Source organism: Neofelis nebulosa, chromosome X (genome assembly GCF_028018385.1).
Source record: "Neofelis nebulosa isolate mNeoNeb1 chromosome X, mNeoNeb1.pri, whole genome shotgun sequence".
In the NCBI taxonomy this organism is placed as follows: domain Eukaryota; kingdom Metazoa; phylum Chordata; class Mammalia; order Carnivora; family Felidae; genus Neofelis; species Neofelis nebulosa.
The window spans coordinates 64,353,712-64,369,798 of record NC_080800.1 but is presented as its reverse complement, the minus strand read 5'-3'; the positions used below and the strand labels follow the sequence as shown (position 1 = coordinate 64,369,798).

General features: G+C 34.9%; 1 protein-coding gene across 1 annotated transcript in view; it reads left to right on the top strand.

Annotated features, from left to right (window-relative positions):
- Positions 1-15,098, top strand: part of MAGT1 (magnesium transporter 1) — a 58,873-nt gene extending 43,775 nt beyond the window's left edge. The window contains exons 8-10 of the mRNA XM_058714858.1: positions 5,835-5,909; positions 9,332-9,422; positions 13,062-15,098. Coding sequence (XP_058570841.1) covers positions 5,835-5,909; positions 9,332-9,422; positions 13,062-13,077 — 182 coding nt within the window. The 3' untranslated portion in view covers positions 13,078-15,098. The remainder of the gene's footprint in view (positions 1-5,834; positions 5,910-9,331; positions 9,423-13,061) is intronic.
- The last annotated feature ends 989 nt before the right edge of the window (positions 15,099-16,087 follow it).

Below are 16,087 nucleotides of genomic sequence, written 5' to 3'. Positions count from 1 at the left end.
TGGTAGAACCTGGACCTTAATCATGGTCTCTTTAACATTGTAGACTGTCAAAATTCTCTCCTAAGCTTGTCCTCAATTTTTAAGTATAATTATACAAGAAATTTAAGAAATAGGAATAGTCTTACCTTTTTCTTCTGCCTAAAGGTTAAACATTACTTAAAGCTTCACATACATTTGGAACAGATTGCAAGCCTGTTGAAAGATAGCATTTTTTTCCTTTCCAAGTTTTTATTTAAATTCTAGTTAGTTAACATATAGTGTAAATTTAGTTTCAGGTGTAGAATTTAGTAACTCAACAATTACATACAACACTGGATGTTCATCACAAGTGCCCTCCTTCTTAATACCCATCACCTGTTTAACCCATTCCCCCACCCACCTCCCTCTGGTAACCATCAGTTTGCTCTCTATAGTTAAGAGCCTGTTTCTTTGCCTCTCATTTCCCCCCCTCTTATGTTCATTTGTTTTGTTTCTTAAATTACACATATGAGTGAAATCACATGGTATTTGTCTTTCTCTGAGTGATGTAATTTGCTTAGCATAATACCTTCTTCCATCTCCATCCACATCATTGCAAATGGCAAGATTTCATTCCTTTTTTATGGCTGAGTAATATTCTATTCCCTCTCTATATCTATATATCTCTATCTCTATCTCTATCTCATCTATATCTCTCACATCTTTTTTATCCATTCATCAGTTGATGGACATTTGGGCTTTTTCCATACTTTGGCTATTGTTGATAATGCTGCTATAAACATTGGAGGGCATGTATCCCTTTGAATTTGTAATTTTGTATCCTTTTGGTAAATTCCTACTAGTGCAATTGCTGGATCATAGGGTAGTTATATTTTTAACTTTTTGAAGAACCTCCATACTGTTTTCCACAGTGGTTTCACCAGTTTGTATTACTACCAAGAGTGTAAGAGGGTTCCTCTTTCTCCACATCCTTGCCAACACCTGTTGTTTCCTGTGTTGTTAATTTTAGACATTCTAACTGGTGTGAGGTAGTATCTCATTGTGGTTGTGATTTTTATTTCCCTGATGATCAGTGAAATTGAGCATCTTTTCATGTGTCTGTTAGCCATCTGTACATCTTCTTTGGAGAAGTGTCTATTCATGTCTTCTGCCCAGTTTTTAACTGAATTATTTGTTTTTTGGGTGTTGAGTTTTGTAAGTTCTTCATATATTTTGGATACTAACTCTTTATCAGATATGTCATTTGCAAATATCTTCTTCCATTCTGTCAGTTGCCTTTTAGTTTTGTTGATTATTTGCTTCACTGTGCAGAAGCTTTTTATTTTGATGAAGTCACAATAGTTTCTATTTGGAAATACAGCATTTTTTGTAAATTTGGTTAATAGGATGCAAAATAGGAAATTTTTTTCAGTGAGATATTTATTTTTCCTTTGTTTTAGCTTTTTTGGTAGTGGTTAGGAAGGTGTGAGTGATGTTTTCTGAGCAATTACTTTGCTAAATGTTATGAATGCATGATTTATCTAAGGAATTTACAGTATTGGGACAAACAGATGTGTACAGATTACAAGACAGTACCTTAAATACTGTGTAATAAGGTGTGATGGTGAGACCATGAATGAAGTTATTTAACTTTGTTAGCAGTAGGGAATTTTATGGAAGACTGAAAATCCCTTATTTTTTTAATGGACACAAAGCCTGAAAACTCAAAAGTTACCATGTGATAAGAACTAATAGAATGAGACTACTACTAACTGGTAAATATGAGTTTGGAAAATATCCACATATTTATCATTATTTTAGTATTGTATAATTTACTACATGATTAATAAAGCAATCTGTATGAATTGAGTGATCTACTAAAAGCAACTTTTAAAATAACATTTTAAACTTTTTAATTTGAATTATTATATTCATGCAGAAATGGTCACAATTTATAAGTGCAGTGTACAGTTTGATAAATTTTCACAAAATGAACAAAACTAGGTGTAACCACCACCCAGTTGATGAAATAAAATTTTACTCACAACCCAAAGCCTCCTCCATCTCATCACCTCCTCCAGATTGCTACCTCCCCACCCAAAGGTAACTACTATCCTGACAGCTAACAATGTGGATCAGTTTTGCTTATTTTTTAACTTTACACAAATGGAATTATACATTAAATATATTTTAATGTAAAAAATAAAACAGCAGATCAGAAAAATGTCATCCATGATCTTAAACCCTAATATTAAAATCTAGGTTTATTTTTGCATATTCTCTTGCATTCTTTGCTTATTTGTATTTTTTTTGAGGGGTTGATCCTTTTTTTGTAGTTATAGACATACTTTGTATGCAGTTTGGTTTAATATATCACAAGCATTTTCTGTATCATTGTTGGCCTTTATAGTTATAAACGTTGCATGAGAATTACAGAGAAATAAGAAAATACAGGCAAAGAAAAATAGTGATCATTCTTAATGTTTATATAATATGTATATCATAATTCAGTTATTCTCCTATTGTTGAACATTGCAATGAGTGTTTACTTGGATATAAACATAATTTGGCAGGGACGTCTGTGTGGCTCAGTTGGTTAAGTGTCCAACTTCGACTCAGGTCACGATCTCATGGTTTGTGGGTTGGAGCCCCGCGTCAGGCCCTATGCTGACAGCTCAGAACCTGGAGCCTACTTTGTATTCTGTGTCTCCCTCTCTCTCTGCCCCTACCCCACTCATGCACACTCTCTCTCAAAAATAAACATTAAAAAAATAAATATAAGATAATTTGACATATCTCCAAATTCTCAGAAGTAAGATTTGAAGCAAAGTGTACAAATCTTTCTATTGTTCTTGATGTTTTGTCTAAATTATTTTCCAAAATAATTTTACTGAAAAAAAGGGAAGGAGGATTGCTGCCAGAATATGTGCACTGATAGCCCTGACAAGTTCTAAGTATTATTATGTATTCTCACATTTTTTCTTTAAAGTTTATTCATTTATTATTTCTGAGAGAGACAGTGTGAGAGTGCATGCACAAGTGCACTAATGAATTGTGAGATTGTCCGTCACCTGAGCTCAAGTCTGAGGTCTTAACTGACTGAGCCACCCAGGTGCCCCTGTTTTCTCACTTTTTTAAACTGCTAATTCAATAGGCAAAGAAATTGTATGTCATTGCTTAAATTACCTCAGGCAATAATAATTCAAAGTACGTAATTTAAACATTTTTCCACAATTTTCTAATTATGCCTCATTTTATGCAAATGTCTTTGCCTTCATCATATATATAATATACTTTAGTTCTCCTAGTTCTTTAAAAAAATTTTAATGTTTATTTTTAAGAGAGAGACAGAGCGTGAGTGGGGGAGGGCAGAGAGAGAGGGAGACAGAATCAGAAGCAGGCTCCAGGCTCTGAGCTACAGAGCCCAGTGCGGAGCTCAAACTCCTGAACCACAAGATCATGACTTGAGCTGAAGTTGGACGCTTAACCAGTTGAGCCACCCAGGCGCCCCACTGGTAGCTCATTTTATAGCCCAGTTCTTATGTGTTATAAAATACTACTTTCTCTAATTTCTATTCAGTTCTCCCATAGTAACATTTAATCATGATTAGGTAATTATTTATTATTTGTTTCATCACTTATATATACCACTAGAATGTAAACTTGTCCAAAGAATGGTCTATATTTTGTTCAACTTTTTAAAAATATTTTCTTTAATCTTCATTTATTTTTGAGGGGAGAGAGAGATACAGAGCGTGAACAGGGGAGGGGCAGAGAGAGAGGGAGACACAGAATCAGAAGCAGGCTCCAGGCTCTGAGCTGTCAGCACAGAGCCCAATATGGGGCTCGAACCCATGAGCTGTGAGATCATGACCTGAGCTGAAGTCGGACAGTCAACTGACTGAGCCACCCAGGCGCCCTAATTTTGTCCAAATTTTAACTCCCAACATCTAGAAGCACCTGCCATATAATAGGCAGTGTCAGTAAAAGTTTGTCAATAAATAATATGAATCAATAAATGAAATGAAACAATACATATGGAAGTACATCACAGCTCTTGATAACTGAGAACAGCACACAAAGACCTTGGTGGTATACTGCAAGATGGAAAGCTTATTTAAAGAAAATACATATAGACCATGATACAAAACAAACCATTCCAAAAGCAAAAGTCTCAGCCATTAATCAAGAGTGCCTTCTAACTAAAGCCTACAGAAATGATCAGTCTTTTCATGTATCTGGGTATAAAGAACCTTAGAAAAAAATAATCATTGAAGAATACTACTTGTCTAAGCAACTAAAAGCATGATGAATGGGCATAATGCCTAAAAAAAGGCTATCGAGAGAGAGTGCAAGACCATAGTGAAGGGATGAATAAACTATAGAGCCAATGATAAATTCAGGCTTTACCTGAACACCTATTTTTCCCTTTCTTCTTAATCATACCCACATGTGGTAGCCTACAATGTGTATGTGTGTATGTGTAATTAATTTGGGAATTTTTTTAAGTTTATTTACTTTGAGGAGAGAGAGAGAGAGCACTAGAGGGGGAAGGGCGGAGAGAAAAAGAATCCCAAGCCGGCTTTGAGCAATCAGCGCAGAGCCCGACATGGGGTTCAAACTCACAAAGCTGTGAGATCATAACCTGAGATGAAATCAAGAGTGGACTGCTTAACTGACAGAGCCACACAGGCATCCCTGATACGGGCTTTAAGAAAAAGTTTTTTGATGTTTAATTTATTTTTGAGAGACACAGATTGCCGAGTGGGGAAGGGACAGAGAGAGGGAGATACAGAATCCGAAGCAGGCATCAGCCTCTGAGCTGTCAGCACAGAGCCTGACACAGGGCTCAAACCCATGAACTGTGAGATCATGACCTTGGTGATTTGGGCATTTTTAACTGCTGTTTGTATTTACCAAACTGCAGGGTAAATTTCTCTTTTCTATTAGAATACATTATATTTGCTTTAAAATTCAATTTTGCTTATTTTAGCAGTTAACCATCCCATGTGTAACCTATTTTCATGAGTAGGTATATTTTGTATTTATGTAGCTTTTATATTAAGCTGAATAAAATTGAGGTGATGACATACAGGATTTTCTTTTTTTTTTTATTAGAATATGTCAAGCTGAGTTTAGTAGTAATTTGTACTTTAAAAGTTAATTGTTGAAATTCTGGAGAATTTTTGAAAAGTTATTTTTCAAATAAAAATTAGTTGCTATTCTCTCCAAATGGTGTACATTTCAAGTGTTTTCAATTTGGGAGGGTGGTTGAATAATCATAAAGGCTATTTATGTTTTAAAATGTATACAAGATTGTGGGTGCCTGGGTGGCTCAGGTGGTTGAATGTCAACTCTTGATTTCGGCTCAGGTCATGATCTCTTGGTTCATGAGATCAAGCCCTGCATTGGGCTCTGCACTGGCAGCATGGAGCCTACTTGGGATTCTCTCTCTCTGTCCCTCCTTTGCTCAAGTTCTTTCTCTCTCTTTCAAAATAAATAAACATTAAAATAAATAAATAAATAAAACATATACAAGGATGGAGCAATAGTTGCCAGAATGTCCAGAAAGGTTATATCAAAGTACCATGTCAGGAAAACTCATATTTCATTTGTGAGTTATTGTGGGATATTTGTTGAAAATATTAGTTTTTATTTGTACAAATGAAGTAATTTTCCAACCTTAATATTTTTATTATATCTTCATAGTAAATAATTGCCATTCTGTATAGATACAAGATTATGTATTTTAGTTTTTGGTAATTGAAATTTGAAGGTTTGTATGTTCATTGTAATTTTCTTCATGAAATAATAAGAATATTAAAGTAGTATGTCTTTGTGTCTGTATGAATTTCTCCTTAAACAATTTTTCTAAGATGGTGGGGTTACCTTAGGGATGGTGCTCTTATGTGAAGCTGCTACCTCTGACATGGATATTGGAAAGCGAAAGAGTAAGTTATATCATATGCCAAAATGTAACAATTATATCTTTATTTTTTATTTTTATTTAATTTTTATTTTGTGTTATTAAAATATAGTTGGCATATAATGTTACATAACAGTTCTGCTTTTAATATAGAAAAAAGAATGTCCTCTTAATCACTTCCTCTCTTAGATATAAGTGTGTTGTTTTACTTCTTAATAATTTTAAAAGTAACATACACTTAATGTAGAAAATGTGAAGGGAAATCAGAGTGTGAAACATTTGGGGGAAGAATTACCCATTATTCCATAATTGAGAAGCTAAATATTTTAATGTTTTAATATAGTGTCTTTCATTTGTAAAAACATATTTAAAACTCTGTATAAAATTTTAAATCTTGTACCTCCCCTTGTAACTGGACTTAAACAATTCACTAACAAATATTTTCCTATACATAATTTTAAATTTGTACTCTATGCAGTAGTTTACTTAACCATTCTGATTTTGTTAAACATTTAGATTTTCTTCTAACTTCCATTATAATAATATTTCCTTAATGACTATCATAGCATATTAAGCTTTATTCTCATTTCATATTAATTTCCTTTTTTTTAACTTTTTTTCAATGTTTATTTATTTTTGAGAGACAGAGACAGAGTGTGAGTAGGGGCAGAGAGAGAGAGAGACACAGAATTCAAAGCAGGCTCCAGGCTCTGAGCTGTCAGCACAGAGCCCGATGCGGGGGCTCGAATCCACGAACCACGATATCATGACCTGGGCCGAAGTCAGACGCCCAACCGACTGAGCCACCCAGGCGCCCCTCATATTAATTTCTTAAGGTAGATTCCTACAGGGGCGCCTGGGTGGCTCAGTCGGTTAAGCGTTCGACTTCAACTCAGGTTCGTGAGTTCTAGCCCCGCGTCGGGCTCTGTGCTGACAGCTCAGAGCCTGGAGCCTGCTTTGGATTCTGTCTCCCTCTCTCTCTGCCCCACCCCTGCTCACGCTCTGTCTCTCTCTGTCTCAAAAATAAATAAACATTAAAAAAGAAGGTAGACTCCTACAAGTTGAATGACTGTATGGTCCTGTGTATTTTTTAATTCTCTCGATGTTTTAAACTGATGATGCCAAACTCTTTCCCCAGATGTTCTGATAGTTTAGATTCCTACTAGTGGCATTTAAAAATGCTTGTTTCCAAAAAAAAAAAAAAAAGCTTGTTTCACAGTAACTTTGTCAGCATTAGCTAAACTAAGCTCATTAAAAATCTGTGTGTGTGGTTGTGTGTGTGTGTGTGTGTGTGTGTGTGTGTGTGTGTGTTTGCTAATCAGATGCGGGGGAAACTTTATATTATTTTGTACTTCTTTGGTTATTAGTAAAGTTGAATATTTTTCTAAATGTTTATTAGCTGTTTGTGTTTTCCCTTCTGTAAAAAGCCTTTTTGACTTTTGCTATTTAATCTGTTAGTCTTAGAACTGTTTCTATTGGTTTGGGTGAACTTTTTATATATTAAAATATTCACACATGGGTGCTTGTTGCAAAAAAATGCTAGCAATGTAGTTTTATTTTACTTACATAAAATAACTTTAAATCAGAGTTTTACTTTTATGACTACAGAGTTAAATGTTATCAAATTAAACTCACTAAATAAAGTCTACTTTTTATTCTAGAAAAAAGATGATGACATTGGATTTCAGATTTAGAAGATTCTTATTTTTCTGAATTGAAATGAATCTTCACATATTGCAAAAGCAGAACAAATGTATCAATTTTTTATCTAGTCAGTATACATCCTTTCATTGCCTGACTTAAAAACTTGCCTTTCTCAGTATCCATTATTGGGAATAGGCCCTCTGGGTACTACACTGGTGGCATGAATTTAAATTATAAAGTATTTTGGTGACATATATTAAAATAATCACAATTTGATCTACTTCTAAGGTTCTAACCTAATAAAATAATACAAATAATAACCATAAGCACTTATTTAACATTTGTTTTATACCAGAACTGTCTTAGACACTTTTAGATATGTTACATGAAAAAAGTAGAATACAAACATACACAGACTGATTTTATATGTAGATTGATATAGATATAGATATACATGTATGTGTGTGTTTAATTGGATAAAAAAACTTCTACAATGATCATGTGTTAATACTCAGAAAAAATATATTTAACATTTACATTTAAAAAAAAAATTTTAATGTTTATTTATTTTTGAGAGACAGAGACAGAGTGCAAGTGAGGGAGGGGCAGAGAGAGAGGGAGACACAGAATCCAAAGCAGGCTCCAGGCTCTGAGCTGTCAGCACAGAGCCTGACATGGGGCTTGAACTCACAGACTGCAAGATCATGACCTGAGCTGAAGTCGGATGCTTAACTGACTGAGCCACCCAGGTGCCCCTTTAACATTTACATTTTAGTCCCTAATCATATTATGTGATAACTTAAAAATGGAAAAAAAAAACTTCCCTAAGTATAAGATAACTAAAAGCTGTTTTTTGTGTTGGCCAATAAGTATGTTTCCCTAGAACTTCTGCTGTAGCACACATGCTTTCCCACATCCCCACCTCTGTGCTTTTTAGCCAGTGTTATTCGCAGGACTCAAAGAGCCTCAAGTTATGGGAATCATACTTGAGCATTGTGGGGTCAGCATCCAGAGTTAAGGTCGTTAACTGCTATGCCAAATCAGAGCATATGAAATGAATGTAGAGAGCTATGAATTTAGAGCTAGGATTCAGTATTTTCCCCCTCATTATTCAAATGAGGCATCCATATTGAATGAGTACCTTATTTAGGCAGTGTAGTTACCTATAAATAAATAAAGTACTTTCAAGTAAGGGTGTCACAATGATGTTATCAGATGTCTTTAAATCAATATTTATCAATACAATAAGGCCACTTTTAAGGGTTTAGAAGGAATTTAGTGAGTGATTTCCTTGTCAGTAGAACTTTCTAACACTAATTTCTTGACTGTGATAATTTTAAAGGAATGTATTATATACAATTAAATTGCACAAGTGTATAAGTGGAACTACTCTATTATATTGTAATGGTTCAAATTAAATGGGAAGGCAGAATCCTGAAGATAAAGAATAGGTATGGAGGCGCCTGGGTGACTCACTCAGTTGGGTGTCCAACTCTTGATTTCGACTAAGGTCATGATATCACGGACCGTGAGTTCAAGCCCCACATCGGGCTCTGTGCTGACAGCACAGAGCCTGCTTGGGATTCTATCTCTCCCTCTCTCTCTGCCCCTTTCCCCCCGCAAAAGTAAATAAATAAACTTTAGAAAAAATTTTAAAGAAGAATAGGTATGAAAATTTTTGGAAAATCGCAATTTACCAGTAAATTATATCCCTTCCTTTTCACTCTCGTAGACTAAAATTTGTGCCCCAGTTTTTTATTTTGCTTTACATGCTCATTTTGCTCTCCTTTTGTTTTTCTCCAGTAATGTGTGTGGCTGGTATTGTACTTGTTGTATTATTCTTCAGTTGGATGCTGTCTATTTTCAGATCTAAATATCATGGATATCCATATAGGTATGATTATTTTATATTTACGTAGTGATTACCTATACTTAATGATGATTAGAGTTAATGTTGCTTTATAATATTTGTTTTTCTTTACCTCCAAACTAGTCTAACTTCTAAAGCAGAGATAGGCATTAACTTAGATATGTTGCATATAAAAATTACCTTAAGAAAATTATGATATAATGGACAATAGTATGTGATTTCTCTTCTCAAGAATATCTTTGAGGGTTGTTCTGACATCACCTAATTTAATCTAAAAATCTAAAAACACTTAATGATTAGATTATTTTATGCCTTGTCCACATACTCTACTTACTCTTGAGGAGCAAATTATTATTTTATTTATTATTTATTATTTTTTTTTATTTTGAGAGACAGAGAGGGAGCAAGGAGTGGCAGAGAGAGAGGGAAAGAGAGAATCCGAATCAGGCTCCATGCTGTCAGCACAGAGCCCAGCATGGGGCTTGATGCCACGAAATGCAAGATCATGATCTGAGCCAAAATCAAGAGTTGGATGCTCAACCGAGCCACCTAGGCACCCTCGAGCAAATTATCTTTTAATGTTATTTTAAAACTTCTCACCTCTACTTTTCAAGGCTCTTTAGATGGCATAAACAGAACATTTCATTAGAATCCAGTTTATTTTTTTATTATTTTGATTTTTTAAGGTTTTTATTTATTTTGAGAAAGAAAGAGCACATGAGCAGGGACAATGGGCAGAAAGAGAAGGAGAGAGAGAGAATCCAAAACAGGCTCTGTGCTAACAGCATGGGGGCTCAACCCCATGAACAGTGAAATCATGACCTGAGCCAAAATCAAGAGCCGGATGCTTGGGGCACCTGGGTGGCTCAGTCGGCTAAGTATCCGACTTCAGCTCTCGTGATTTGTGAGTTCAAGCCCTGCATCAGGCTCTGTGCTGACAGCTCAGAGACTGGAGCCTACTTCACATTCTGTGTCTCCCTCTCTCTCTGCCCCTCCCCTGCTCATGCTCTGTCTCTCTCTCCTTCAAAAACAAATAAACATTAAAAAAAAAAAAGTCGGATGCTTAACCAACTGAGCCATCGAGGTACCCTAGAATCCAGTTTATGGAGAGTATAAGAAAGAGTGTTTGAGGATCTGTCAGCATGGGGCCTGCCTGGCTCTCTCTTCCTTTCTCCTGCTTACACTCTCTCTCTCTCAAAATAAACAAACTATAAAACAACAACAAAAAAAGAAAGAGTGTTTAAGAAGATCTAATTGGCTTGAAATGTTCATAGAGATCTCTAAGGCTCAGGGAAGAAATTACTGTCCTGGTTGTAAATTCTCGATTTTATTCTGTTAGTAGCCATGAGATGTGTACCTACATAATGGGGAATGTTGTGAGTTAGTTTTATAATCTGAGTACCAGTTGCCATAATTCCTGTTCTTTTAATACAACATTGTCCTGTTGTATAAAGGACTATGAACACTAAAAATAAAGTATATCAAGTGATATTTTTGAGAGACAAATTCATTTTTCATATTACTTTTAACACATGTTTGCAGTAGGTAATTTTGAACAACTCCTTGGTTGATTATATTGTGACAGTCCTAGATTCTTTTGATCAATGAACAACATAAATCAATCTTTTTTTGAATTTTTTCTTGCAAACATACTTAATTTTATTTCTTTTTTTATTTTTCAGATTTTTATTTAAATTTTAGTTATCATATAGTGTAATACTGGTGTCAGGAGTAGAATTTAGTGATTCATCACTTACGTATAACACCCAGTGCTCATCACAAGTGCCCTCTTCAATACCCATCACCCATTTAGCCCATCCCCTGACTACCTCCCTTCCATCAGCCCTCAGTTTGTTCTCTAGACTTAGGAGTCTCATGGTTTGCTTCCCTCTCTTTTTTTCCCCTTCCCCTATGTTCATCTGTTTTGTTTCTTAAATTCCACATATAAGTGAAATTATATGGTATTTGTCTTTCTGTGACTGACTTATTTTGCTTAGCAAAATACACTAGCTCCATCCATGTGGTTGCAAGTAGTAAGATTAAATACTTTTTGATGGTGAGTAAAATTCCAGTTAGTTAACATACAGTGTAATATTAGTTTCAGGTGTACAATTTAGTAATTCAGTACTTCCATATAATACTTGGTGCTCATTATAAGAAGTATACACCTTAATCCCCATCACCTATATAACCCATTCTCCCCCCACCTCCATTCTGGTAACCATCAGTTCCCTGTAGTTAAGAGTCTCTTTCTTGGTTTGATTCCCTCTTTCTCCCTCCCCTTTGCTCATTTGTTTTCTTTCTATTTTAATATTTACTTATTTTGAGAGAGAGAGAGCGAGCACACACAGGGGAGGGACACAGAGAGAGGGAGAGAGAGAATCCCAAGCAGGCTCCATACTGTCAGCATGGAGCCCAGTGTGGGGCTCAGTCTCAACAACCGTGAGACCATGACCTGAGCCAAGATGAAAAGTCAGACACTTAACTGACTGAACCATCCAGGCACCCCATTGTTTGTTTTATTTCTTGAATTCTACATATGAGTAAAATCATATGGTATTTGTCTTTCTCTGACTGACTTATTTCACTTAGCATAATACTGTCTAGCTCCATCCATGTCTTTGCAGGTGACAAGATTTTGTTCTTTTTTATGGCTGCTGAGTAATATTCCATTATATATGTATATATATATATATATACATACACACACACACATACACACACACCACATCTTCTTACCCATTCATCAGTTGATGGATATTTATGCTGGCAAACTTAATTTTAAGAACAAAACCTACCCAAACTTTGATTTTTGATTTATAATCTTCTACCTTTATAATTTTATTCTTCTGTGTATATATATATTTTAAAATAATTTCTCCTCTATAGAATACTGAATGGAGTACAAGGGCAATCTTGCTGGCATTTCTATTGCTTTATTTCATCACTATGGTTGATTCAGTTATTTATTTATTTTTTTTTAATTTTTTTTTTAACATTTATTTATTTTTGAGACAGACAGAGAGAGAGAGCATGAACAGGGGAGGGTCATAGGAAGAGGGAGACACAGAATCCGAAACAGGCTCCAGGCTCCGAGCTGTCAGCACAGAGCCCGATGCGGGGCTCGGACTCACGGACAGCGAGATCGTGACCTGAGCCGAAGTCGGACGCCCAACCGACTGAGCCACCCAGGCGCCCCATGATTCAGTTATTAATCAGTATTTCTCTTCATGACATATTTTAACTTAAGTTTATGTCTATTTCCTTCTCGTCTAAGACCATCTCAGTATCTCGGTGTTTCTCACTTTTGGTATTAATACTCAAAGTTTATTATGCATACACCCAAATGCTCTTTTGTCTGTTAAAATCAAGATAACAGTATTTGTTAGAATTAAAGCCTATTGTGGGGTGCCTGGGTGGCTCAGTCAGTTAAGATCCCACTCTTGATTTTGGCTCAGGTCATGATCTCACTGTCATGAGATTGAGCCCCACATCAGGCTCCACATTGGGCATGGAGCCTGCTTAGGATTCTCTCTCTCCCTATTCCTCCGTTCTTTCCCCGCTTGCATGTGCACACACTCTCTGTTTCTCAAAAAAAAAAAAAAAAAGTAAAGCCCTTTTTTTTTTCAAAGACTAACATATTGTTTAATGTTTTTATTTCAGCTTTCTGATGAGTTAAAAAGGACCCCAGAGATATGTAGACACTGGAGTAATGGAAATTGGAAAATGAAAAATGGGTGTGTGTTGTAAAGAATGAAATTTGTGTATTTTGTATTACCTCTTTTTTTTCAATTGATTTAAATAGTTAATCATTTAACCAAAGAAGATTTGTAGTGCCTTAACAAGCAATTTCTTGTCAAAACCATGAAGTATTTTGGATACAATTCTCCTCCTAACCTTCCCTTCCTGATGAACTTTATGTAACATTTAATTTAGTAAAATTAAGTACATTATAAAAATTTTATAACTACTACATTTTAATTAGAACAAGGTTCAAAACTGCTTTAGTAAGCTTTTGGCTATCTGATTTTATATTATCTTACCCAAAATTAGGGGAAAAAAAGAACTGACCAGGTGTTCCTACATATGCCTATTACAGATAAATGTATCAGGAATCCAGTTTTAGCTTTTCCATCTTTGCATGGATGTGTATACTTTGCACATCTTTCCTTTTGGGCGGGGAAATATGTGCTATGCAATCTTCTGAAAATAGAACAATATTGTTTAGAGTACATATCTAACCTGTAGAAAAGACTAGCCAGTCCTCCCCCTCCTTCATGTTTTCTGCTGAAATACAGTGCTAGTTATGCTTTGTGGTAGCTATAGATATTAAAAAGTCTAAAATACAGGATTATGATTTCTGCATGAATGTGTTGTTAACTATTTTTATTTGGAAAGATTTCAGGTTTATTCTGTCTCCTTAATTTCTTTTATTTACGGTAGGTTCCACTCTAATAAAAATGTAGCTTAGTGCTAAAATCAGTGTTACTTAAAAATTGTCTGAAATGTTTCTGCAAATTAAAGATTGTTGCTTATTTCATTTGTACCTTAGAGAAAAAAATAGGTTCATCTGGTTAAGTCAATTTCTGTATTACAGTTACAACATATTTCATTAACCCTCGTATTTAGGAAAAGGACTCCCTTAGACTGGAAGAAGCACATCCTGACATAATTGAGTTGTTGCCTGTGAATGGAAAGTAAATTGTTTCTTGACAGTTCTGTTTTTGCTATTATTTTAGCCTTCATTCCCACACCTCAAGTAGAGAAACAGTAAATATTTGAAGAGTTTTTGAGTTTTGTCTTTTTTTCTGTCAGTGGAAATAACCATAAATGCTAACCAAATTTATGTGAAGAATGAAAGAATGAAAGTTATCGTTAGATCTAGCCATAACCTTTCCTATAGCTATGAAGAATATCCTGAAATTCCACTATTATGGAAATATGATAATTACGATTGTGAAAAAATTTTAAAGCAATCTTAGAAGTATTACATTAAAATAATACTTTGCCTACTATTTACTATCTAATAACTCCCATGTGGTCTAAAAGTCTTATATAAAGAGATTTGCAGAAGAGATGGATATAATTGCCTAAGAAGAAACATTTTATGAGGGTTTTTGTTTAAAGATTTGGTGGGTGGGGACATACAGTTGACCATTTCCCCTTTAGTGGATTCACTTTTTGGTAATTACTTCCCTGTAAATTGTGTGATTTTGGATTCCTTATCTGCTATTCTTGTAATTGTCTCAGGCCAAATAAATTTATGCTGTGATTCTTACAAGACTTGTATAAAGATGCCCTGATTTGTACAGACTGACCAGGGTAGTACTACTGCCATGTAATCTGTATAGCTCCAGATAATGTGCCATGAGCATTGAAAGAATGGCACTTTTTTTTTTATTTGTTTTGTCTCCCTTATAGCACATTTTTCTTGTGCAGGGAGAAAAGTTACATTCTAGCTAAAATCTGTAGAAAGCAGGTTTACTAAACTTAGAATAGAGTTAATTTTATGGAAACTTTGAAATTTGCTTTCATCTGAAGTGCCTTAAAGTAGACTCTTAATTTACTTTTCTAGTAATGTTTTAAATATTATTTGTTATGCATTTAAAAAATACTATTCAAAATGACATTGTAGTAGCACAGATAACCAAATGTCTGGCTATTTGCTTTTTGACCATATCAATAAACTTTTATAATCTACTCTGAGTTTTTTGATTAACATGTAAAGAGGGGTGAATTTAAAACACTAAATTAGAATTGTAATATTAGATTATTTCATTTTGAGATTATAATTGAATTTCTTATTGTCCTAATGACAGTGAATTTGATAAGCCAATTTCCTTAGGTATTTCTATTTTTTATTTTTTTTTACATTTATTTATTTTTGAGAGGCAGAGAGAGACAGAGCACAAGGTGGGGGAGGGGCAGAGAGAGAAAGAGACACAGAATCTGAAGTAAGGATCTGAGCTGTCAGCACAAAGCCCGATGTGGGGGCTCGAACTCACAAACTGCGAGATCATGACCTGAGCGAAAGTCGGATGCCTAACCGACTGAGCCACCCAGGTGCCCCCCCTTAGGTATTTCTAAACTGAGATACATTCTTCTGGGATTTCATATGTTATCTTTCATTAATGTTGTCACCTATTAGATTCAAAACAGCCAAGATTAATAGATGAATGGCTGTCATAAATGGTTGATCTAGTTTTGTCCCTATGAACATTGTGACTAGGTAAATTTTGTTTTTGTACTGAATAATTGATTTGAAAGTTACCCAGACAGATTATCAAGTTATATGAGACTGGGCAACAGTACATTTGCAAACATGGAATGGGAACATTGGATAGGAAGTAGAGAGATCTGGCTTTTAAACAGCTTTTGGTCCTTCCTTACTCTCTAACTATGTGACCATAGGCAAGTCACTTGAATAGGTTCTCTCAGGACCTGTTTCTTTATTCTAATGTGAGTGCATTGGACTAAATCACCTCAATGTACCTTCCAGCACCACTGTTTTAGGTGCAAAATATTAAAGATACATGTATTTAAAATTTGAATACATATAATTTGTGATATTCAGGTTTGGTATCGAATTAAATCAATTGAAATGTAGGATGTTTTGTAGTCAGAGTTCTGAAGAAGCTCTGAAATGCTGTGGAGGCCATTATAGGTGCAAGTTATTTCATATGCATTGA